This window comes from Dermacentor albipictus, chromosome 10, assembly GCF_038994185.2.
Source record: "Dermacentor albipictus isolate Rhodes 1998 colony chromosome 10, USDA_Dalb.pri_finalv2, whole genome shotgun sequence".
Lineage (NCBI taxonomy): Eukaryota > Metazoa > Arthropoda > Arachnida > Ixodida > Ixodidae > Dermacentor > Dermacentor albipictus.
The window spans coordinates 96282706-96308202 of record NC_091830.1 but is presented as its reverse complement, the minus strand read 5'-3'; the positions used below and the strand labels follow the sequence as shown (position 1 = coordinate 96308202).

Genomic DNA, 25497 nt, shown 5'->3' with positions numbered 1-25497 from the left:
AAACTGGCAAGAAAAAGAGCGTTTCTGACGTCGACGTCACCTGAATTTCGCAAGGAAATCATCTGGACAAGTGAAGCCCGGTTTCATCGAAATTAAGCTGTGAGCATTCGCAATCGGCACTCTTGGGGAAATTAAAATTCCCACTGGCTTGGTGAGCTAAGCATAATAACGTTGGTAGGTTAACGCTTGGGTGTGGGATTTACGATGATACAGCAATCGGCCCTCACTTTCGTTTTATGAGATGCCTTCTGGGGCAATATAGAAAATATAATACTGAAATAAGTCGTAGGGGAATTAATCGCCGAATCGTGTCGAAGTGTCCCAGAGAAAGCATGGCGTCAGCACGATGGCAAATATTTGCAATTCCCTCGTAAGTCAATGAAGTGCTTTCAAAACGCCTGCCCTCTTCGATGGACAGCATGCAGTCGATCATTTCCGTGGCGAACACACCTCCGCATCTTTCCCCTTTTGATTTGCGCCGCTGGGGACATGTGAAGAATGTTGCTGACGCCACTGAACGTGCCACTGAGGAACACTTAGACGCAAGAATCGTTTCTGCATAAGCTGCAATCCAGCCTATAAAGCTCAAGCCAGTCATGGATTCCGTGAAAGGCACGTAGGTGATGAAGGACATGTGCGAGGCTAGCAAGTGTCTCGCTGAACAGTGACTTACAATAATATAGTTTCGCTTAACTCCGGGTACACTAAGCAGGTTGTCGCTTTTCCTGCCTTTGTCGCATACATTTTCTTTGTTTTTTGTTTTGCATTCAGTGAGGAAGTTTACTTCCTATCTGCTACAATTGTTGCGTTTTCATTAATACAACTTGCACACCTGCGTTGGAGAAAGATTTCCCGCAGATAGTGCGTTTTCACCAAACGTGGTTATGATCAAGCAGCGTAAGCAGTAGGTTCGGTGGAAATGGACACGTCTCGCCTGACTGAGTAACGATTTGAATTAATTAATTTATTTATTTATGGGGTTTTACGTGCCAAAACCACTTTCTGATTATGAGGCGCGCCATAGTGGAGGACTCCGGAAATTTCGACCAACTGGGGTTCTTTAACGTGCACCTAAATCTACGTACACGGGTGTTTCCGCATTTCGCCCCCAACGAAATGTGGCCGCCGTGGCCGGGATTTGATCCCGCGACCTCCGTGCTCAGCAGCCCAACACCATAGCCACTGAGCAACTACGGAACGATGTAAATTTAGCGGCCTGCAGGAATTAAACTGCTAGGCCAACGCCGCAGACAGCAAGGCGAAACGAAAGCTGGTCACGGGGCCGCATCTACAGAGAAAGCGTTCTGACTTTAAAGACTCGGTGCCGCTAAAACAAAAACGCTAGGTATGTGCACTGAACTGAAATGTGACCGAGGAAGCCCATCCTTCACTCTGACCGCAGTTCTTAAAAAGTGCTTAGGCGAATTCTGGTAAATTGCCAAGGCGGCCTACCAAAAGAGGCGTTTCATGATCCATCCCTAGGTGATCCCCAGTACCAATCGTAAGTGTATTTTGTAGGAATTTCAGCACTATTAAGATGTAAAGAAACTGTACGTCGGTTGTGCAACAGTGGCCAAAGACTGCCCACGAGATTGAAATCCAACTGTACCAAAAACAGTTGATCAATATATGACGTCAGCATTACGAAAACGAAAGGGCGCCCGCCGTCCGAAAGAACCGCCACACCACAAGCGTCAAGCAAGGCACAGCAAGGCAACGCAGGGCCAGACGTGCCGACACCACGTGCTCTCAGAACGGTGGCTCGTTCCCTAGAATCTGGTCTCTGGCGTGCGACAGTAGCTGACGAAAAAAACTACGTTCCATGAACCCAACTAACGGACTTAATGCGGCTATGACTTGCTTCATAGTCATATGGTAGTTTTGGCACGTAAGACTCCAGAATGTAATTATTTTATGCAATAAATGACAGACCACAAGCAAGAACCCAAGTTTTTCATGTAGGCCAGCGACCCAGAACCATAAAGAAAGCTTCCATAAATCATTTTGTGTCTGCATTACTAGGAAAAGGGTTTGTCGTTGATCACTTCTGATAATTTGCGGTACTTTGTTCAGCATGCAGAGAACAGTAGCCAGAGTATATCAGTCGGTTGTTGGGAAAACTTACGTCAGTTACCTGCCGAATAGTTATTTTCCATATATGAATCGCAAGTGCATATTGTGTGGTTAGTATCCAAAATTTCGAATATTCGCCAACCCTAGCAGACAGACATCAACAGTGGTTTCCAATAAAGGTCTCCCGAACGTATTACTAATTTCTTTGCAAACTTGTAAATAACATCGCCTTTAGGCCATTTGCTAGATAGTCGTAAATGTTCATTGTGGAATCTTCAGTTGGTCTGCTTTCTACTTGCAAAGTTGCACTTCGGCACACTTAGCCTCCTGCATGTGAGGACGTTTAGCAAATACTCTAACGAAAAAAAATGGCAGCTTCGCACGAAGGCGAAGCATTGAAGACGATACCAAGGTTTAGGGATGCGCTTCGGAGCATCGCGGGCGCTTCAGAACGACGCTTCGCTTGGTGCCTCCGATGTGAACTACATTCGATACAAAGCAAGGCGCTACACGCAACGTTGCCACTGCCCACCGAAAATCGTTGTGAAAATAACATAGCTTCGCTGTAAAGGTGCCATTCGAAAAGTCGGGCAAGAAAGCCGTCTACACAATTTCGCGCCGGCCACAGAGGACGCGTGAGTTGTGCTGTAGAGCTCGCGCGCACAGAACCGCGAGATTACCGCGAGATGGCCGATGCGTCCAGTAACTACACGGCGAGCTTACTGGCGGTCAACCAATATGCCAATGCCGTTGCTATTGGGAAAGGAGGCAAAGAGGAAGGGATGCAGTTGGCACTACCTTCAAGTGGAAAACTCGGCTTCCTGTGCTAGAATGTGAGCAGTTACATTGAATTGTGGGCAAATGCCCACCCACTTTGTTTTGTTCACTCGTGTTGCTTTAGGTCGCTACGATATTATATGTACTGCTACTGATATAGTTCAGTGGCCCAAGCAAGACTATGGGAACCATGTCCTGAAACAAAAGCAAGAGAAACGCATATCCTCGACAATTGCTTATCAGCGCCGAGTGTCACACTGCCAGAAGGATCGCCGCCCCTTGCTAACAAACAAAGGCATTCTGTCACCGCACATAGAAAACAACTAGGACGAAACACAAAAGGAGGCCACCCCATTCGCAGAATATAGAAGAGACCAACCAACTGGACATCAATAGTACTATAAACAAACGAAATTCAATACATTTGCCCACAATACATTCAATTGTGGGCAAATGCCCACCCACTTTAATTTGTTCACTTGTGTTGCTTTAGGTCGCTACGATATTATATGTACTGCTACTGATATAGTTCAGTGGCCCAAGCAAGACTATGGGAACCATGTCCTGAAACAAAAGCAAGAGAAACGTATATCCTCGACAATTGCTTATCAGCGCCGAGTGTCACACTGCCAGAAGGATCGCCGCCCCTTGCTAACAAACAAAGGCATTCTGTCCCCACTTATAGAAACCAACTAGGACGAAACACAAAAGGAGGCCACCCCATTCGCAGAATATAGAAGAGACCAACCAACTGGACATCAATAGTACTATAAACAAACGAAATTCAATACATTGCCTACTCTTACATTATTTATTTTGGCATCTTATCCCAACCTTTGCCTGTATGCCACTGTACTTTTTTTTGCCAGGTCTTCCTCCTTCATAAGTTAATATAGTTTTGATAACATTATTTTTGCCAGTTTTCTTCGTCATCCCCCCCCCCTGTTTTCAATATAATATAAGCCCTAACAACAGCGCATTGTCAGTTCCCTCGTTTTTTATACTATTTGTCGTCAAGCTATCTAAAACATGTATTTATTGTCACTCCATCTAAAGCAGCCCAAGATATTGCTGTGTGTCCTACTGCTTGTGCCACCGGTTCCAACATTTAGTCTGTATCTTTTGTCACTGCCACTGGAGCACTGGTTTAAAATATTGAAACTTCGCATAGTGTAGACTTTCTTAAACATACTCACCTCTTTCTTCGCACTTCGGTGACGTAACTGACCAACGCCCGCTTCCCAGACAAGTGGCTACGTCGGACCCGCGCAGTTCATAGCCTAAGAAGCAACGGAAGTGAGCTTTGCTGCCCACGAGGGCCTGTCCCGCGCCTTTGACCAGCACCTCGCCGTTCTCTGGGGCCGCAGGTGTATTACAGTGCACATCTGCAAACAGGTAAAACAGTATAGGTAGCCTCTTGAGTGAGTACTCGTATTACTAGACCACTTGAGTCCAATGACCATATCTCCGATGCGGTATTCCCGTGATGTCGTTGTGTTCGACACTCATGCAATTATATTCAGGTGCACCTTAGAGAACACCAGGTGGTCTCAACCTACACGTGAGCATACCACAACGGCCCACTGCAGTTCTGTTTTATACTTACTGGAGTGATTGAGTGCACTTAGCTGTAGGATGTTCGCGTAATGGTTCAGCGCCGCGCATCGAAACGGATAGATGAAGTCACAAGGTTAAGCACTGATTTCCATGTGACTCGTTCATTTGTGATATGACAAAAGCCAAGCTTGATTTAGTCAACAGGATTGCTGGAAAGCAGCATGCGTGTATCCACTTGTTTTTCCTAACAGCTCTAATGAGCATATTATTGCAATATGTTAAACGCTGCTTACATAGGCCTCTCAAAACACTGAAATTATCTAGGAGCGCTACTGCAGTTGAGCAACGCGACCGTGTACGATAATGTGAACGCAACAGCTTGTCCTAAAGTTAGCTCTGAGGCATCCACAAAATAGTCATCACCTCTGTTTTATTTTTCTATGTATTTCCCGCCGTACCTACTTAATTTTCAAGGTCTACCGAATGCGTATGGCAGGCGCAGCCAATAAAGTTCTTCCGAGGTTCATCGGAAGAGACACATGATACACTCAAAAAGTGCCTCAAGCAAGTTCTTTTCTTTATCTCCCTCTTTGAAAATCACTGATCTAGGTGGATCCACTTACTCTTTTTTGGTAGACCCTGAAAGTGAAGAGGCATATGATACAGCAACGGGACAGCGCTGTATGCGCTTTTTAATGGCCTAGCTGGCAAACTGATGGTACTTGGCAATCTTTTGGATCGGCACGTAACTGCGCCTACAATATTCCCGTACTACCATACACACGGTACAACACCGCACATTTCCTTCGTCCGGCGTAATAGAACTGGGCCTCGATTCGTAAAAAGCTCCCGCGCGATAACCTTTTGTAAAAATAAATCTAGCAGAACCTGGTGCTGGGCACACTTGTCGCGGAAGCGACTGGCCAATGACTGCGAGCACTTGTGAATAAGAAATTTGTTAGTTCGATCTCAGCCACAAGACTGCCCGTGTGGCTTTGCCCTTCAAGTCAGTCTTTTTTTTTCACAGAAAGTAGGTGTAGTTGCTAAGTACTTGCAGTTGCGAATACGTTATCAGCACAGCGCCCAGCCTAATTCTCTTAGAAAGGTCATGTGATTATGAGGTATTTTGCGCGCGCGACAACAGATGTAAGGACGTTCGAGGCGCAAAAGCGCCGTGGCCCCTCCAAATCTGTCGTGCTCTCCCGCTAGAGGGCGCATGCATGAATCGCGCGGAGATTCATAGGGCCTTGAGATATACTAAGTTCGCTTGGCCCGAACAACGACGAAGCGCACTCGATGCATCGTCAACGCTACCCCTTATCAACTCGCTAGTGGAGCCAGGGCGAAGTTCTGCCTGCTGCTGCTGGCATGAACATTGTAAGCACGACCACGTGAGGACGCCAGTGTCCTTGCTTAGTTGCTGTTAGTATGCGCTGCTTCTCAGCGGAAAGGGCTCTAAAGGTCACGCTAACGTTACCTAATATTTCGCTGGCAGTTGACTAATGGTGACGGTTATTCCATCACCTGCAACGCCACTTGTGGCGTTCTTCATCCCGGCGACGTTGTGAGACGCCGGCTAGCTGCCAGGGCGCGATTCTGCCTATTGAGCCGGATTTGCGTTATGTGCTGCGTAGTGCCAACATTTGGCAATTGCATGTATTAAGGCGATAGCGTTAAAGGCCCCGTGTTGCAAAATATCCGCTGTCGGCGTCGGACGTCATATGGCGAAAAACCGTTCCAAACCACAAACACGAAGGCTCTCCGCGTGGAGCAGAGGCGTTACTAAACTAATCGAATCGCTCAAAGTAAGCTGCGTCAGGAAAAAATTCAGAAAGTATAACCTAAACACACACTACAGTAGTGATAGTGTCGGATTTTAATTTGAAGATACCAGAAAACGTAATTCTAATACGCGGAAACTCGAAGAAACACCTCTTTTCCAGCATTTCTACTATTCATAGAGTGGCGCGGCTCGTTCGGTTCCTTTAAACAAGATCATCCAGATGGCACTCGCCCCCACGCATCCGCGGCCCACGCATGAGTCCGCGTCTCTACCAAAAAGCTCACCCACTCACATTCGTGCATAGCGTTCGCCGCCAGCGTTTCCTGGTGAACATCACGGTTACATAAGCTGCAGTTGCCGGGAAGCCTTAGAAGTAGTCGGGGATCTTTGAATTCTGTTGCGTTCCACTATTAAAGGCGAAGCTTAAGCGTCCTCCAAGTTTTTTAGAACACCATACGAGGAGCCCAATTGCAGTGCTATACCTTGCTATGGCGGTCAATGTATCGCCGTTTAGGCTACACTGTCATATGGTATTGCTTGAGTCTACAACCTCAGTTAGCTGTAACATATCACACTATCTGTAACGAACAGCCATTAGAATATAGTGGACGGCTGAGAACCGCCTTTTGATATGCTGTTGTCCTACGTTGTGGATAAAGTTCGTGCGCATATCCAGACCGGTTACACTGGACGAGCAATGTTAAAGGAACTGCGATTTAATTTTTGAAGTAACTTATATATCTAAAACCTTGTATTAGCAGTTTCAAAGGTAGCCATTCCTACGGGTATGACCCTGTTGTGCGGGTCACATAGCCGATTCAACGCACACGTCTATTTAGAGATCTCAGTTTTCAGCAACTATTATTTCGCGCTGCTAACATTTCTGTAGCTAAACGCGTTTCTTTCTTTTTTTGCTTTTCACCAGGAACGGGGAAGCCCATTTGAAAAACCTAAGGTGATACCAAGTATGGTTGCAACCTTATTGTCACCGTATTCTCAGCGAGCATTTCTAATAATTGTATCCTTGACCGCAAATTCTTTATGCACTTCTTGGACGCTTCTGGCTTTTTCCAGGCTTCCGTTCTCTGCGCAGATTACCTAGCTCAAAAACTACATCTGGGAAGTCGCATAACAAACAAGTCGGGCTGCTGTCCAAGAATGCGCGTAGCATGTTTTTAGGTGATGGTCATTTGTGGCCCCACGTTGCCGTATGGGTTATGGGTAGCCCTCCCAAAACCACCGTGCCTCACCCGTACGCCTCACTCAACTAGTACTTGAAGCGTCACTTCCTGAAGGACCAGTTCGGAACCACATGCAGCGACGTCGCCCGGCTCCGGTCACAGACCATAGGGGCAGCGTCTAAACAACAGCTCCTCAAAACACAGCTACCACGAGCAAAGAATGCGAGAATCGTCCCCTTACCAGCAGGTCATTATGCAGTTCTCGCATTGTACCCCAGGTACCACCACATGGTGCTACGTTACCTCCATGCAATTTTTTTCCGCGGGGTTGGACTGCACTATATTAAGGATTGGCTCGCGAGAACAGTTGGACGGTGGCAAAAAAAGACCTGGTTATTTCTCGAAAGATTCTAAAAATGCAGTGAAAACTATCAATAATACAGGTAGTCAATTTACCGATAGCTTTTCATCATCGTGAAAAATACGGCAGAGTAGGGACCCTCTGGTGTTCCGGATTGACATTGTCGAATCACTTGAATTTTCACTTTTACTTATTTATTTGTGATACCTTCAAGGTACATAATTGTACATTGCAGAGGGGAGGGGCGAGAATACATTCCAAGAGTATAAAATACACGATTAGTTCTAGGAATTAGCAGTGCAGGGAACAAAAGCGATATATCAGGCAAACAACGCTCCGGTAAGTTTTTGTGCTAGGCTGCCTCGATAGTACCGCTTCTCTTCGCTGCTGTCGAGGCACCCTATCATTGTGCCAAATGACGAGAAATGCGCAGTTTCCGCAACACTTGCAGTTATTTGGCATAACTTGTGCGACGCTCTCGCGCTTGCCGGTACCCTCTGCTACTAGACCTTTATGGTTGTTGCAAACCCGTATTACCTACCTAATATTTTGATGGTGATAGAGTGGCGTGTCCCATTCAGCGTCTCGCAGCTGTACGTCCCAGAATGCTGGTGTGTGGTGCGGTTAATCTCCAACATGTACGCATTTTCACCACTGTCCGTAGGACCTCCTCTGGCCCACACGGAAGCGCCGTAACGTGAGACGCTGCCGTTATGAAGCCACGTAACGTTCCCGCCGAGTAGGCTCCGAGGGTAGAGACACTTCAGGCGCAGATTGACGCCAGGTCGCACCACTAGGCTGCCGTTGTCGTCAGAGGATGTCCACTCGTCATCCACCAGGCCATCGTAATGAATTGACGGCGTCGTTTCTGTTGTGTTCCCCGCTGCAACGACGGAGAAGTGAAGACGGGAACACCTCCGGTGGTGAATTAGTGCATTTAAAGAGAAAAATAACACGAAGGCAGTAATGACGTAAAAATATTGCTTGCGTATTTAAAGGAAGACATCAGATCCATGGTCCTTGATTGATGGAAACTCAGGTGCTAAGCTTCCCTTTCGCCTCCGGAGTTAGCTTTGCTTCTTCTAATGCTACTTCCAGAATTGGTTCTGCTTTTTATGCGCCCTGTACTGGACCTCCAGTATTTTAAAACACAAGACTATTTTTAAAAACAGGACAGCGAGAAGTAGATAAATTTTGAAAGGTTTCTTTTCTGTGACAGCTGAATGATGTTTTAAGTGCGATTGCTCACCAGGGCCTATGAGGTATAATTCGCGAAAACGCACTATATTATTCTATATAACGAACCTTTCTCGCTTAGGATCTAATTCAGTCATGTGATTGTACCGCACACCGGACGCACTATATATGGTTTATGTATCTTCATGGTAGAGTTCCGCCAACTGGCCTAACTTTCCATATTCCTGCACTTCTGAGCTGGTATTGCAATGTCTGCAACACTACTGTCCTCCCCTTATCCAAACTAGTGCCGCAGAAAGTTCATGACACCATTCCTTATGTTTAATACAAACGAGGTTACATTCTGTGTTTTCAGTTTTATGTGGGGGCCAAATTGCAACGATGCTGCAGTGGCCCCGCCTTGTTGCATCTGGAATGCCTACTACGCGGCTATGCTAGAGTTGCTTTGCAAGTAAATCAACGTCCAGGCCCCACGGTAGCTTTTTTTCGTATAAATTTTAATTTTATATAATAGTCATCTCTGCACGAACTTGTTCCAGTTGTATTAATTTTCCTGCGTCATGTCTAAATTTGAATGCGGGATGAGCGGAAAAAATTGCTTTCTGATGGCAGTTGCCTACATACAAAGGGACATTAAAAAAATAAGTTGAACTGAAGTAAGAAATACACCTTTTATCATGCTCTCATCTTGAGAGGAGTCACCGTAAGCCAGACAAAAAAAAACGTAAATACAAAAGAAAACACGTGGTGGCGCCGGCTTCAAGTTCCCGCAACAGCCTCAGTGACGACATAAGCTTTGACGCCGTCTGGGGGCATCAAGCAATTTTTTTTAATGTTGTAATATATCTGCCGTTTTCTGCTCAACTTTCCCACTGGTGTCATCCCGCTCAGTATAAGCATAGAACGCAGTTTCACTGCTCGCCACTGATATGCTTTTTAAGGCGCAGTTTTTAAGCCTTTCCCACTGGTGTCGGCATGGGGGTACCTAGACGACACCAGTGTCCACATAGTCGGCTGTCCGTTTTGGTTGCTGGTGAAGTACTCATCTTCTAGGCTAGGATACGACCGAGGAAGAGGCGGGTGGCCGGAGCCTGCCACCTTCTCACTCGCACTGTTGTAGCCAGTCAGCACCGGCCGAAATGGAGAGCTCACTTGGTGGATGCTTACAGAATACAGGTCGCTATGACACTACAAGATATTCTCGGTCACTGTCACTAACATTCTTCAGGAGCAACGGAAGGACTCCTGGATTGCTTCCTTTATGGAGCTGCTTGAACGTACGTCGTATCCTGTCTCTTGGGAAATATACCGTCAAGTACACAACTTCATTTTCAACCTCCGTCTACATCTATGACGGATGTAATTGGCTTTGTTATTGCTTGCGCACATGCCATCTACAAAGCCGTATGCTCTTTCTGATTATGAGGCACGCCGTAGTGGGGGACTCCGGAAATTTCGACCACCTGGGGTTCTTTAACGTGCACCTAAATCTAAGCACACGGGTGTTTTCGCATTTCGCCCCCATCGAAATGCGGCCGCCGTGACAATGGGCAGAAAGTCACGAGAGCTTATTTGGTCGGTAAACGTCAAAGACGAAGAAATAGAGGATTTCAGCCTCGTAAAGTCAAACTTCAAGGGCTATTTCTTCCATACCAAAGTCTACGAAAATGCTCGTTTTAATCTACGCTGCCAACAACTGGGAGACACAGCAGACCAGTTTGCAACCGAGCTTAACAGGCTGGCAGACAGATGCGAGTTCAAAGAAATGAAGGAACGCCTAAGAAGAGACCGCTTCGTAAAATGACTATGAGACCAGCTTCTCTCGGAAGAACTCCAGATGGATCTCGATCTCACGCTCAGCACTGCTTTAGCAAAAGCGCGTACAGGCGACACGGTAAAGAAACCGCAAGCCGAGCGAAAGGAACGCGAGGGCACGATCCCAGATGCTTGCGTAAAGCCATAGTGAAGCCCGAGAAAACCCTTGGAAAGAGCAAAAAGTTTGCACGCTGTCAGAAGCCAGCCTATCGTGAAAAGGTACGCAGTTTCTGCGCCGGACCATTACATCCGAGACGCAGTTGTCCAGAGAAACAAGAAAGATGCAGGTTTTACTGAAAGTTGTTCCGCTTCGAAAATACGTGCCGCAAAAAAGAGGCAAGCAGAGGGAATCTTGACGACATTGCCGAACCTTATAAATGTCTTGGCACGGTCGAGCAATCGGCGAACACACCATCTGAGCACTTCGTCATGGTACTAATAAACGACCATAAGCTCCGCATGAAAGTAGATACGGGAAGCCGAAGTGACAGTCGTCGGGGAAAATTTTTCTTTAATTCTGCGTTCACTGGGCAAAGCATGTGAGCTGAAAGAACCGAAATATGCAAGCATCCGTACGATTGGAAAATTTGACGCTGAAGCAGCTTGGAAAGACAATTGTTCGAAGCAGACTATTTACGTCGTGAACAACTTGCGTACACCCTTGTTGGGCCTACCAGCTATCAAATCCCTAGGAATCGCTCGCTTCCTAGATGACTGTAGAAACTGCTGACGACATCGTAAGCAGGTGTCCTAAGATATTCCAAGGCACGGCTTCCATGTCTCGAGAACATACCATAAGTCTCTTTCCGAATGCAACACCGCACGCCCTGTGTACACCCAGACGGATTCCTTTCCCATGAAGGAAAAAGTCAAGCAAGAACTGGACAGGTTAGAACGAGAAGAAATGATACAAAAGATCAAAGAGCCGACAGAATAGTGCACCTCCCATTGTAACCGTAATGAAGCCGCCTGGAGCAGCAAGGATATGCGTCGACTTAACTGAACCAATTTGTCAGACGGGAGCGTCATCAGCTCCCAACGGTAGAGCAAGTTATGGGAAGATTTCAGGAAGCCAAGGTTTTTTTCTAAACGGGACGTGAATTCTGGATTCTACCAGATAAAGCTTTCTGAAGAGTGCCAAAAGCTCCCCACTTTCATTACGCCGTATAGGCGGTACTGCTACTGCTGGTTGCCGTTCGGGATCAGATCCGCACCAGAAATTTTCCAGACAAAGTTCTCGCAGGTCGTCGAAGGCCTAGACGGCCTACTGAACTAAATGTACGACATTCTGGTGTACGGCAAGAACAAAGTGGAACATGACAACCGCCTTCGTACTGTGCTCGACCGACTGGAATAAACAGGAGTACCTTTTAACAGGGGAAAACGTTGTTTCGATGTTGAGCAATTAACCTTCCTGGGCATGATCTTTGACCCCAATGGTGTGCGTCCAGATCCTGAGAAGATCAGAGCACTCAAGGAGTTGCCACGACCCCAAAACGTCGCTGAGGTTCTTTCTTAATTAGGCATCATGAACCATCTCGCAAGGTTTCGTCCTCATGCTGCGCCTACATCTGCGCCTCTACGCAGCCTCCTCAACAAAGACAGCGACTGGTGTTGGGGAACTCGACAAAAGGTAGCTTTCGAGAAGATCAAGACTACTCTCAGCTCGAACAGATGCCTGGCAAGGTACAAGCCCATGTACTCCACAATCGTTTCGGCGGACGCGTCTTCTCAAGGACGTGGCACCGTACTACTCCAGGATCAGCCATCTGGCAAAAGACGTCGAGAACAGCTTCAGAATATGCCTCCAGATCGATCACGAAAACAGAGCAGAGGTATTCACTAATCGAAAAGGAAGCGTTGGCTTTGACCTGGGCAGCAGAACGCTTCGACGAATTTCTGAGAGGCCTCACGTTTTTATTTGAGACAGACTACAAGCCCCCCATTTCTCTACTGGGTCGCGATCTTCTCGATTCTCCGCAACGAATAATCAAGGTTCAGAATGCGTCTTATGCGGTACTCGTTCATGCTCACACACGTCCCGGGTAAAACATCGCTACAATGCACACTCTTTCTCGAGCCAAAGTGATGAATACAGGACTGTCTATCGGGGAATTGTCTGAAACGGACGTCTCGGCTCACGTGGATGGAGTCGTTCAATATGCGCTCTCACTTAGCAAGATCGACTGCATACCCTCAGAGCAGGGAACGGACCCCAAGTGCACATCATTGTTCGAAGCTTGCAAGCAAGGTTGGTCAGCAAAGGACCGGCTACCGCAAGTTCTCAAACTGTTCTAGGCGCATCGTGGCAACATCACGGTTTGCAAGCAGTTTCTTCTAAAGGACTCCAGACTAGTAATCCCAAGAGCTTTGTGCAAAGAAATGCTTCAGAGAATCCACGAAGGGCATCAAGGCATTGCCCGCTGCCGCGCAAACGCTAAGGAATCAGTCTGGTGGCCAGGAATTAGCCAGGAAATTGCAACAACCGTAGCCAACTGCCCAACACCTGCTGCAGAGCGCACCCAATTTTCCGAACCGATGATTCCACCTGAAACAGCAGAGCTTCCATGGGAGAAAATTGGAATTCATTTATTTGAGATGAAATGAGCTGGCTATCTTGTTGTCGATTACCAGTCAGTTCAGGTATCCTGAGCTGGCCCTACTGGATCAAGCAACATCGTCACAGGTGGTCATTCAGCATCTGAAAGGCACCTTCGCCAGCACGGGAACCCGAAAACGGTAATATCAGACAATAGACCACACTTCATTTCATTTGCTTCCATTGATTTTGCAAGAAAATACGGCTTCAAGCATGTCAAAACGAGCCCTCGATACCCACAAGTTAACGGGCAAGCTGAGCGCATGGTAGGGACTCTCAAGGGACTACTGAAAAAAGCGCTGGACCCCTACATTGCCTTGCTGAATTATAAAAAAACACATCGGGCCTAACCAGCTAAAGTCCAGCGCAACTGCTAATTAGCCGCCACTTACGCTCACGAGTGCCATGCATGCCATCCGCTTTGAAACCGCTAGTGGTAACCGTTTCTTAGGAAAGACAGGACGAACAATACAGACAGAGAAAAAAGCTGTATTTTTACAGATGTCATGCTGCCAGACCTCTTCCCAGTTTATCTGCAGGCAACCAAGTATGGCTGAGGGATAGATGCGCCGAGAGCACAGTCCTTCGTCCTTCCTCAACACCAAGATCCTACTGGGTGCGGACTGCCGGGGGCACCGCACGAAGAAACAGACGCCATTTGTTCCCGCTCCCAAACGGAGGAGAAACCAGTCCAGTCCCAGCCGAACAGCCTCAACAAAGCAGCGTGCCAACGCACACAACCGACAACGAGGACATCGTGGCTGAGCAATCGTCCTATACCCAAGAGACGCTTCCACCGAACGAAACTTCTAGAGCAAAGTACGACGCGTTATGGGCGCGTCGTACGAGCGCAGAAAAGACTCGACATTGATGACTGATTTGTAAAGTACTTTCCTTTCTTGGTAGGCACACAGTGCTTGCAAAACGGCGAAGATGTGACGACATCCTGATGCACCCTGTGTGTGCCTGTGCCACAGACACGCGCTGAGATAAGCGCTATGCCTTCATTTCCTTTGACCAGTTCTCACACAAGTCATGTGACCATTCTGGCTGTATACATTTTTATGACGGAACATTAAAGGGGATCATTCTTGGTCATGAGACGACGAGCGCCTGTCGATCGGTCTCACACTTGCTCTTCCAAGATACAAGCAAACCAAGTAGCCCAGTTATCCATTTTGTCAATGGTAATAGTCGCTTGTTATCGCCTATTACATGCAACTATACATTGTAATCTGCAGGAGCATTGCGTCTTTTCCACGTTATTATCATCCAACCGAGGTTATGACCAGTGAGCACTCACCCATAATCTGCTCAAGCGTCGGCAGCGGATGGCATCTTGGTGGTTTGCTCGACCAGCGTCTAGAAGCCAGGCAGCGTAGCTCGGAATCGCCAGACAGCCTGTGACTTCCGGCAGGGGCGCACCAGAAGCGAACCACTGAACCCACGGGTAGTGCATCGGACGGTAAATCCGGAGGACGGTACCTCCCGGTGTTGTGAACAGAGAGTACCACGTTGTCCTCAGAAGCGAGGACATCCAATCCCGGGCAGCCCACAGCGTCATCTAGACGGAGTAGGCATAGAACGTATGCAGGAGATTTTCCCAGCCCAACACTCGAGAGGCTGCTTTCCGATGTGTTTGGCAGCCAGCGTAGCAATATAGCACTTTATCCTCCGTAATCAAAAGTATAACAGTACGTGGTGAGGTGACGTATAACAGTCATGAGATGAAAATTTGTCGCTCCGGCGTTACGAGAATTGAACTGTCCGGCGTATGATGTCGAAATTCAGTGGCACCTAACTGTGTGTTTAGCCCTCAACCTTTGGTGGGAACCCACGACATTTGGTGTTAATTACTGCAAAGTGAATTAAGGCACAGTTAATGAAGATAGAGGTAATTAAGGTACTCATACCCGCGAACTTTGGTAGGAGTCGAACCCACTTGGAGATATGGGTGAACCAGCCATATCTTCCAAGTCGGCTTACAATTTACATCGTAGAGGCCGAGAGTCGAACGCATCAACTTTGGTGTTATTAAGGCAAAATTAATTAAGACAGAAGTAATAAGGATAGAATAATAAACGGAAGATGCTATTCGAGAAAAATGTATCACTTTCACTCTAGATTCCACTACACTGACCTTCATTCACAATAAGCAAAACGAGAACAAGGTAAAAGCGGGAGCCAACGTTTCAACAAGTGGACTTGTCTTTTTCAAGGTGACTTATGCTTTCCTTAGCACAGTATGCTTTCCTTCGGCACTGTGCCGAGGAAAGCACATGTCGCCTTTATAAAGGCAAGTCAAATTGTCGAAACGTTCGGTCCAGCTTTATTTTGTTCTCGCTTTTGTCGGCGTCTTGAATTTTCACCTCCCGACTTACCCTTGTTTCCTCTGTCATTCATAGTTTTCTACGTGGATTTGAAATATAGCATTTTTTTGTGTAGCTGCTATTCTACTTTTTACAATGTCCTACAAATCTGCAAGATACAGTGATCTTTGGAGGCACTTCTTTTGGTATTAAATTTTCACAAAAAGCATCGTACCACTTTCATCCACTTAGTTGGCTCTTTGTTGACTGCGAAGTGCTATATATCCAAACAGCATGTATAATTAGCGTAATTATGCAAGAACATATTAGTAAACTTTAACTTATGTTTTTCGCAATCCCATGAGTATTACCTCGCCGACCTATAATTGGCCTATAGTAATGAAATTTCCCATACCTACTCTTCAAGATATTTAGAATGCTGATACTCACTTGAAATTACAATATCTGTCGGCAGTAGTTGCGAAAGTATAAGGTTATATTTCATGGGATTGTGAAAGAAAGTTAAGATGTCTATTTTTTGCATAGTTCCAGTACTAAGAGATGCTGTTTGGATTGATATCGGCACTTTACGGTCTACAACGAGCTAAATAAGCTACAGCGTGAACATTTCATACACAATGAAGTGCCTCCAAAGATAAATGTTTGTTTATTTATTCATTGATTGATTGATTGATTCATTCATTCATTCATACTGTCGATGCCATCAGGGATCATAACAGGAAGGGCATATATAGTTATCTTGCAATTTAACAGTAATAATTTGCGCAATATTAAGACTACACATACTAGACATGCAATTAGCAAAGGAAAGCAATATAATGGGCAGAAAGATGACGTAATACATTGTAATCAAGAGGTAATCTAAAAATTAGAAAATTTACTAAGGTGAACAAAATGGCAGGCATTATTTACATAACATAGCAGTGAATTTAAGAGTAACAAGGGGTAAGAAGATAGTCTGCCAAATACCAATCGTGGCAGGCAATAATTACAACAGGAAAAGACGTAAACAACTTCCACAAATAAACAATAGTACTCACTAATGGCAAACAATAGAACTTATGAAATTGAGGTATACACAAGAGGTAGTTCTCCATAAGAAACGTTTAAGGTGTCGTTAAAGAAATTGTGATTATGTACAGAATATAATGAAATAAAATGGCACAGAAATAAATGCTGACACAGGTACGTCATAATTGTGAAGCACGCTATTAATTTTCGGCTAATCTTAAAAAAGTAGTTAAGCTTGGGCTGTTTGTAATACTAGGGTCCAGCTTATTCCATTCACGTGTCATTAAAGAGAAAAACGACGAATGCTTATGACTTTCCGTATGAAATTGGTGTTCGTTTATTGATAATGAATGTTTATGTCGGGTGAGTCGTGTTTGTGCTATAAATAAGCATTTGGAACTGTCTATTTTCAATTCATTATGAGTAAGTTGACGCATAATGTTTACTCGTGCAAGCTTGGCTCCATTTAGGAAGGTCAGTATATTGGCCTTTTATAGCAACTCTGTGGGTAAGTCTGTTAACTTATGTTTGTTGTAAATATATCTTAGTGCCTGCCTTTGAATTGCTTCTAGTTTCTTAGCGAGTTATTTGGTGAAAGGAAACCAAACAACGTTAGCATATTCTAATACAGATCTGACAAATTTGTCATATGCTTGTAGTTTTGTGTTTGGGGGTGCTAGTCGAAGACGTCTATTTAGGAAAAACAACATTTCTGTGCGGTGAAGCTAACGCTGTTAACATGGCGCTCCCATCTGAAATCGTGTGTTAATGTTACGCCAAGGTACTTGTACTCGTTCAGTTTGTTAAGTGTGGCGTTATTTATAGTGTAGGTAAATTTTGATTAGACCTTTTTTCCCGTAATTTAAAAAATAACAGATTTCATTTATCTTTCGTCATTTGCCATTCATTACACCATTTGCATACAAGTGACAAAGCGTCGTTCAAAACTACATGGTCCTTATAACACTTGATTACCTGGTACAGACCACAATCGTCAGCAAAAAGTCTAACATTGACTGGAATATTACAAGGCAGATTATTAATGTATATGAGAAATAAAACTGGAGCCAGAACCCTTCCTTTGGGAAACTCCGGATCTTACGCTAGATTTCACGAAATCATCATCATCATAATCATCATCATCATCATCAGCCTAGTTACGCCCACTGCAGGGCAAAGGCCTCTCCCATACTTCTCCAACTACCCCGGTCTTGTACTAATTGTGGCCATGTTGTCCCTGCAAACGTCTTAATGTCATCCGCCCACCTAACTTTCTGCCGCCCCCTGCTACGCTTCCCTTCCCTTGGAATCCATTTCGTAACCCTTAGTGACCATCGGTTATCTTCCCTCCTCATTACATGTCCTGCCCATGCCCATTTCTTTTTCTTGATTTCAACTAAGATGTCATTAACTCGCGTTTGTTCCCTAACCCAATCTGCTCTTTTCTTATCCCTTAACGTTACACCTATCATTCTTCTTTCCATAGCTCGTTGCGTCGTCCTCAATTTGAGTAGAACCCTTTTCGTAAGCCACCAGGTTTCTGCCCCGTAGGTGAGTACTGGTAAGACACAGCTATTATACACTGTTCTCTTGAGGGATAATGGCAACCTGCTGTTCATGATCTGAGAATGCCGGCCAAACGCACCCCAGCCCATTCTTATTCTTCTGATTATTTCCGTCTCATGATCCGGATCCGCAGTCACTACGTGTTCTAAGTAGATGTATTCCCTTACGACTTCCAGTGCCTCGCTGCCTATTATAAATTGCTGTTCTCTTCCGAGACTGTTAAACATTACTTTAGTTTTTTGTAGATTAATTTTTAGACCCACTCTTCTGCTTTGCCTCTCCAGGTCAGTGAGCATGCATTGCAATTGGTCTCCTGAGTTACTAAGCAAGGCAATATCATCAGCGAATCTCAAGTTGCTGAGGTATTCTCCATCAACTTTTATGCCCAATTCTTCCCACTCCAGGCCTCTGAATACCTCCTGTAAACATTGTGAATAGCATTGGGGATATCGTATCTCCCTGCCTGACGCCTTTCTTTATAGGGATTTTGTTGCTTTCTTTGTGGAGGACTACGGTGGCTGTGGATCCGCTATAGATATGTTCCAGTATTTTTACATATGGCTCATCTACACCCTGATTCCGTAATGCCTCCATGACTGCTGAGGTTTCGACTGAATCAAACGCTTTCTCGTAATCAATGAAAGCTATATATAAGGGTTGGTTATATTCTGCACATTTCTCTATCACTTGATTGATAGTGTGAATATGGTCTATTGTTGAGTAGCCTTTACGGAATCCTGCCTAGTCCTTTGGTTTACAGAAGTCTAAGGTGTTCCTGATTCTATTTGCGATTACCTTAGTAAATACTTTGTAGGCAACGGACAGTAAGCTGATCGGTCTATAATTTTTCAAGTCTTTGGCGTCCCCTTTCTTATGGATTAGGATTATGTTAGCGTTCTTCCAAGATTCCGGTACGCTCGAGGTTATGAAGCATTGCGTATACAGGGTGGCCAGTTTCTCTAGAACAATCTGACCACCATCCTTCAACAAATCTGCTGTTACCTGATCCTCCCCAGCTGCCTTCCCCCTTTGCATAGCTCCTAAGGCTTTCTTTACTTCTTCTGGCGTTACCTGTGGGATTTCGAATTCCTCTAGGCTATTCTCTCTTCCACTATCGTAATGGGTGCCACTGGTACTGTATAAGTCTCTATAGAACTCCTCAGCCACTTGAACTATCTCGTCCATATTAGTAACGATATTGCCGGCTTTGTCTCTTAACGCACACATCTGATTCTTGCCTATTCCATGTTTCTTCTTCACTGTTTTTAGGCTTCCTCCGTTCGTGAGAGCCTGTTCAATTCTATCCATATTATAGTTCCTGATGTCCGCTGTCTTACGCTTGTTGATTAACTTAGAAAGTTCTGCCAGTTCTATTCTAGCTGTAGGGTTAGAGGCTTTCATACATTGGCGTTTCTTGATCAGATCTTTCGTCTCTTGCGATAGCTTACTCGTTTCCTGTCTAACGGCGCTACCACCGACTTCTATTGCGCACTCCTTAATGATGCCCATGAGATTGTCGTTCATTGCTTCAACACTAAGGTCCTCTTCCTCAGTTAAAGCCGAATACCTGTTCTGTAGCTTGATCGGGAATTCCTCTAGTTTCCCTCTTACCGCTAACACATTGATTGGCTTCTTGTGCACCAGTTTCTTCCGTTCCCTCCTCAAGTCTAGGCTAATTCGGGTTCTTACCATCCTATGGTCACTGCAGCGTACCTTGCCGAGCACGTCTACATCTTGTATGATGCCAGGGTTCGCGCAGAGTATGAAGTCGATTTCATTTCTAGTCTCACCATTCGGGCTCCTCCACGTCCACTTTCGGCTAACGGAAAAAGGTATTCATTATCCGCATATTATTCTGTTCTGCAAACTCTACAAATAATTCTCCTCTGCTATTCCTAGAGCCTATGCCATATTCCCCCACTGACTTGTCTCCAGCCTGCTTCTTGCCTACCCTTGCATTGAAGTCGCCCATCAGTATAGTGTATATTGTGTTGACTTTACCCATCGCCGATTCTACATCTTCATAAAAGCTTTCGACTTCCTGGTCATCATGACTGCATGTAGGGGCATAGACTTGTACCACCTTCAATTTGTACCTCTTATTAAGTTTCACAACAAGACCTGCCACCCTCTCGTTAATGCTATAGAATTCCTGTATGTTACCAGCTATTTCCTTATTAATCAGGAATCCGACTCCTAGTTCTCGTCTCTCCGCTAAGCCCCGGTAACATAGTACATGCCCGCTTTTTAGCACTGTATATGCTTCTTTTGTCCTCCTAACCTCACTGAGCCCTACTAAATCCCATTTCCTACCCTCTAATTGCTCCAATAACACTGCTAGACTCGCCTCACTAGATAGCGTTCTAACGTTAAACGTTGCCAGGTTCAGATTCCAATGGCGGCCTGTCCGGAGCCAGGTGTTCTTAGCACCCTCTGCAGCGTCACAGATCTGACCGCCGCCGTGGTCAGTTGCTTCGCGGCTGCTGGGTACTGAGGGCCGGGGTTTGATTGTTGTATTCATATAGGAGGTTGTGGCCAAGTACTGCACCAGGGTGGCCAATCCTGCTCTGGTGAGAGAGTGCGTTACCGGTTCTGGTCACCGGGATCAGGCCACACTCCAGGCCTGTTTGTGCAATTTTCTCAACACACGGTTTTTTTTTAGTATTTTCCGGTGGAGAATTGCGCTGCACCGGGATTTAAATCACGGTCCTCTTGCACTGGAGACGGATACTCTACCGTCCCCGCAGGAGTTATATTAAAAATTAAATTATGGGGTTTTACGTGACAAAACCACTTTGTGATTATGCACGCCGTAGTGGAGGACTCCGAAAATTTCGACCACCTGGGGTTCTTTAACGTGCACCTAAATCTAAGTACACGGGTGTTTTCGCATTTCGCCCCCATCGAAATGCGGCCGCCGTGGCCGGGGTCCGTTCCCGCAACCTCGTGCTCAGCAGTCTAACACCATAACCACTGAGCAACCACGGCGGGTCCTGCAGTAGTTGTACGCCTCATTTAACCTACAGTGGTGCCCAATTTGATCAGTCAAAGTGGACGAATCTGAGCTCGGTTATACCGCCTGGATGGCACTCGGCTAGAGAACCTGATATTAATGACCTGCACATGTGTGGCCACACATAATTGAGGATATATATATATATATATTTAGGAGGGTTTCCGTACAGTAATAAAATGAAGGAAAAGACAATAAAATAAAAGAAAAAAAAGAAAAAGATAGTGCTGGTTAACTTCTACACACTGAGCGCGGTTACTAAAGCATTCTTTGATCCAGTTCAGAACAGGGCCCTTTCCTAAGGTAGGTTCGAGTTTATTAATTAATTTCTTGTGTGTTACGCGATGGAAAGTTTTTGAAAAATTCAGAAACATTAGATCGATTTTTTTCTATAGGTCAATATTTAGCGATACATAGTGGACAATCTCAATTAGTTGTGTGACCATGGAAAACTCCGTTGCGAAAACCATGCTGACAATGTGTTTGGTTATGTGCTTTAAGATAATGTGTTCTAGTAGTTTACAGAAAGTGCATGTTAGTGAGATTGGCCTGTATTAGCGGGTTCTGTTTTACTTCCTGATTTATGAATTGGTTTCATTTTAGCTCTTTTCCAATCCTTAGGGAGGGTGCCTGAGGAGATTGATTTGTTAAAAATTATTAATAAGTACTTAGCCATCTACTGAGCGTATCTGCGAAGGAATGCATTTGGAATACCATCAGGTCCTGGTGATCTCTTTGGGTCTAAGTTAAGTAGTAGGTTAAGTACGCCTGTTTCGGTTAGTGTGAGTGGCTCTAGAGGCTTATTTCTAGAAAAACCTGCTTTTAGTAGTGGGCCGTTTTCCTCAGTGAAAACGGAGCAGAAGTAGTCGTTTAGCAAGTTAGCAGAGTTTCTGTTAACTTCATTTGAGGCTCCTTTGTTGTTACGATTATTTTGCTTAATGTAGCTCCAGAGCTTTCTGGAACCAGTTTTCAAGTAGTTTGTGAGTCTATTAGTAAAATAGACCTGTGTAGCTGTCTTAATTTTCGATTTCGTAAGTTGTATAGCTGCACTGAGATTTGCATGCGTAAATTTTAATGGGTTAGTGTTAGCAATTTTCGCATTCGGTTTAATTTACGTTTTGCATGTATAACGTCGCGCGTTATCCTTGGATTACACCTAGTAAGCTTTTTTTAGTTGGTATGTATTTGGTTATAAAATGAGATATAATGACGTTAAACGCGAGCCACAATGTATGGATGTCCGTATTGCTGTTATATAAAAGTTGCAAAAATGAGTCGTATTCATTAATCAGGTAATCAAGCATACTAGTGTCGTTACCTTCACTATAGTCGGGGTAAGCGATGATTTGCTGAGCGCTAACGATGTCATGAAGGGATATAGTGCAATAGGTGATTTTGTGATCCGAAATACCATCTAGTAAGCTTAATCTAGTTTCGGCATTTATGAAGTGATTGCTGAGGAATATTAGATCTAGTATGGAACAGCTAGATCCCTGCACACGTGAAGGTTGAGCTACAATTTAAGTAAGGTTGAGCGATAACATAAAGTCAAGTAACACGTCCGCACAGGTTGAATGATGCTGCATTGTTTGCCAGTTCACTTCAGGAACGTTAAAATCACCGGCGATTATTAATCTGGACTCTGATGCATATTGCTCAGTGTATTCATGAAATCGGCGCATATTGTCGAGGCCGGAAGAAAAACTTCAATAGACGCCGCCTACGACAATAGTGTGGGATGCGGAGCGCAGTTTACAAAAGTTAGCCTCAACTCCCGCCACATCCGGTAAGATTAAAAACGGGATTTCTTTCTTTACTAGAATGGCCACGCCACCGCCTCATGTTGTCCGGTCTTTCCGGATGATCGCGTAGTTGGCAGGGGCTATCTCAACATCTTTAATATCAGCTGTTAGCCAGGTTCCTGTTAGTGTTAGAAAGCCAGTTTCATATGCAAGAATCAAGGCTTCAAGGGAATCCGATTTTTTGTGCTTGGGTATTTATATTCAAAAATAATAAGTCGTATATGAAGTTCGCGTGAACACTGGCTTCGAGCGCCGTGTTGCTGGTTTTTTGGATCGGGATTGACGGAACCTGGTTTCAAATGAGCTATATTATTATTTTCTTCGTCCCAGTACAACAAATTGCCATTTATTCGTAGTTTATCATAAATTAGACTGATTTTGTCACCGGATTCTTTCATTCGTTCCGCAGAATTACACAACTTGCTTCTTAATCTCGTCCGCAGGCGAAAAATCTTAGGAGATCAAAAACTTGACCACTTTATCTTGAAACCATTTCTCAAGATTTTAGTTTTGTCCCTAAAGTCGAAAAGTTTGAAAATTATTGGTCTTGTTTTAGGGGTATCCGGCCTGCCTAATCTTACAGCGTCGAATTTCAGGACATTTTTGCCAATTTTTTCATTTAGTGTAAGTTGTAGCGCGTCTTCATTTTCCTTGTCTTCTTCTGGCACACCATACACAATTAGACATTATCATCTGGAGCAATTTTCAAGGTCGTCTCATCTTGGTTCCAGCTTTGAAACTACTTTCTGTAGTTTAGTGACCTTTTCTTTGCAAGTCGAAATATTTTGTTAGGGTTGTAAGTTGCTCGAGTTTCTTGTCTATTGCGGGTAAACGGGGCTCTTTATATCTTTGAAATCGTACAGGATTTGTTGTAGTTTCTGGGAAATTTCCGGTGTATTTGTTTCTATATCTAGAGCTAGTAGTAACAATTTGACGAGATCCACTATGTCAAAGATTAGTTCACGCAGTAGCCTAGGGCACCGCAGCACAACTAAACAAAGCTCGTTCGAATGCATGCGATCTTCAAACCGCTTTCTTACCTGTGCGATGAAGACAAACGGGTTATTCATGTGCCCCTGCGACTAGCTGCCATGCCCTATGGCCCGCGGAAATGTTTCATCCCTTCTGATGGCACGAAGCGACTGATGCGCCACCAACGTCGACTTGAAGCCTGAAATGGCGCTCGGAGTGATCGAGGAAGTGTATTGATAGTACGGGCTGTTGCTGTGCAATGCCAGCAGGACTGTCTCGGTGGTGTAGCGGTCCGGGAGCGGATGCGCTGCATGCGCGTAATCCATCTGTAGGCTTGCTGTCTCACTGGGGCCCTGACCTGCGGCTATCAGAAGCAGGGTTGCGGCTATCTGCACGATGAACACAAACGCGTTATCCATGTGGCGCTGCGGCCAGCTGCCATGCCCTATATTGTTGCAGCTGTGTAGCACATACTAAAGAAACGTAGGAATTACACAAAAACTAATGGCATATTTCAAAGCTAACTAAAAACTCTATGAATGGCACTACCTTCAGATGTCTAGTACAAATAATACTTTTTTTCTTAGCATCGTCTCAGAAGGCGCTTGAACCAACGACGTTTGGTGGGAGTCGAATCCTTGAGTTTTCTGTTAATTAGGGTGAAGTGAATTAATACACACCAACCTACGACCTTTGGCAGGAGAAAACAATAGGAAGTAACAACGCATTTGAATGATAATGTCAAGTAATGCAACAAACGTCTCGTCAGCACGCAGGCTTCCCCTTCATTCTCTTTAGCGTGAGCTAAAGTTACTGTGACTTTTAACATTCAGAATGCTGATAGACTGTGGAGAACAGCCATTCGATATACTTGTCGTTAAATTTCCGCCAGTCTGATTCACCGTCACAACTCATTGTTATAAACGGTATGGAGTCGCTAGCTTTACCCGCCGAGCTGGCGTAACGGCTTTGGTGTTGTACTGCTAAGTGCGTGGACGCACGACTGAATCCGGTCCTGGTGGTCGCATTCCGATAGGGGCGAAATGCAAGAACGCCCGTGTGCCATGCATTCGATGCACGTTAAAGAACTTTACATGGTTAAAATTATTCCGCACTCCCTTACTACGACCTGCTTTTATAATAATATCGTGGGCTTGTCAAATAGAACATGAAAGATTTGTCAGTTGTTCTTAACTGTCTTTTTTCCCTTATCGAAAGAAAAAAAACAAACAAAAGCGCAGGCTTCCACGGCATACGCAGCGCAGTCAAAGCGTAAGCTACAGGAGTGGCTCCACAGGGGCTTCATTTTCGGCAGCAAACCCTACAGGGCCTTCGCGGCGAAGGGTCGTGGCGTCATTTTCACGAGAACGAACTCAACTGTTCGCCTTTCGTTGACCGCCACCTGCGGCTTGTGCTGCTCTCTGCACAGCGGTCTGCTGAGCTCGTCATTCTTTTGTAGC

At 45.1% G+C, this 25497-nt stretch overlaps 1 protein-coding gene across 1 annotated transcript in view; it reads right to left on the bottom strand.

Annotated features, from left to right (window-relative positions):
* LOC135921429 (uncharacterized) overlaps nt 1-25497 on the bottom strand; it is a 41517-nt gene that overhangs the window by 2711 nt on the left and 13309 nt on the right. The window contains exons 2-4 of the mRNA XM_065455786.2: nt 14647-14907; nt 8274-8615; nt 4047-4235 (exon numbers count right to left, since the gene is read on the bottom strand). Of these exons, the coding sequence (XP_065311858.1) occupies nt 4047-4235; nt 8274-8615; nt 14647-14907 (792 nt within the window). The remainder of the gene's footprint in view (nt 1-4046; nt 4236-8273; nt 8616-14646; nt 14908-25497) is intronic.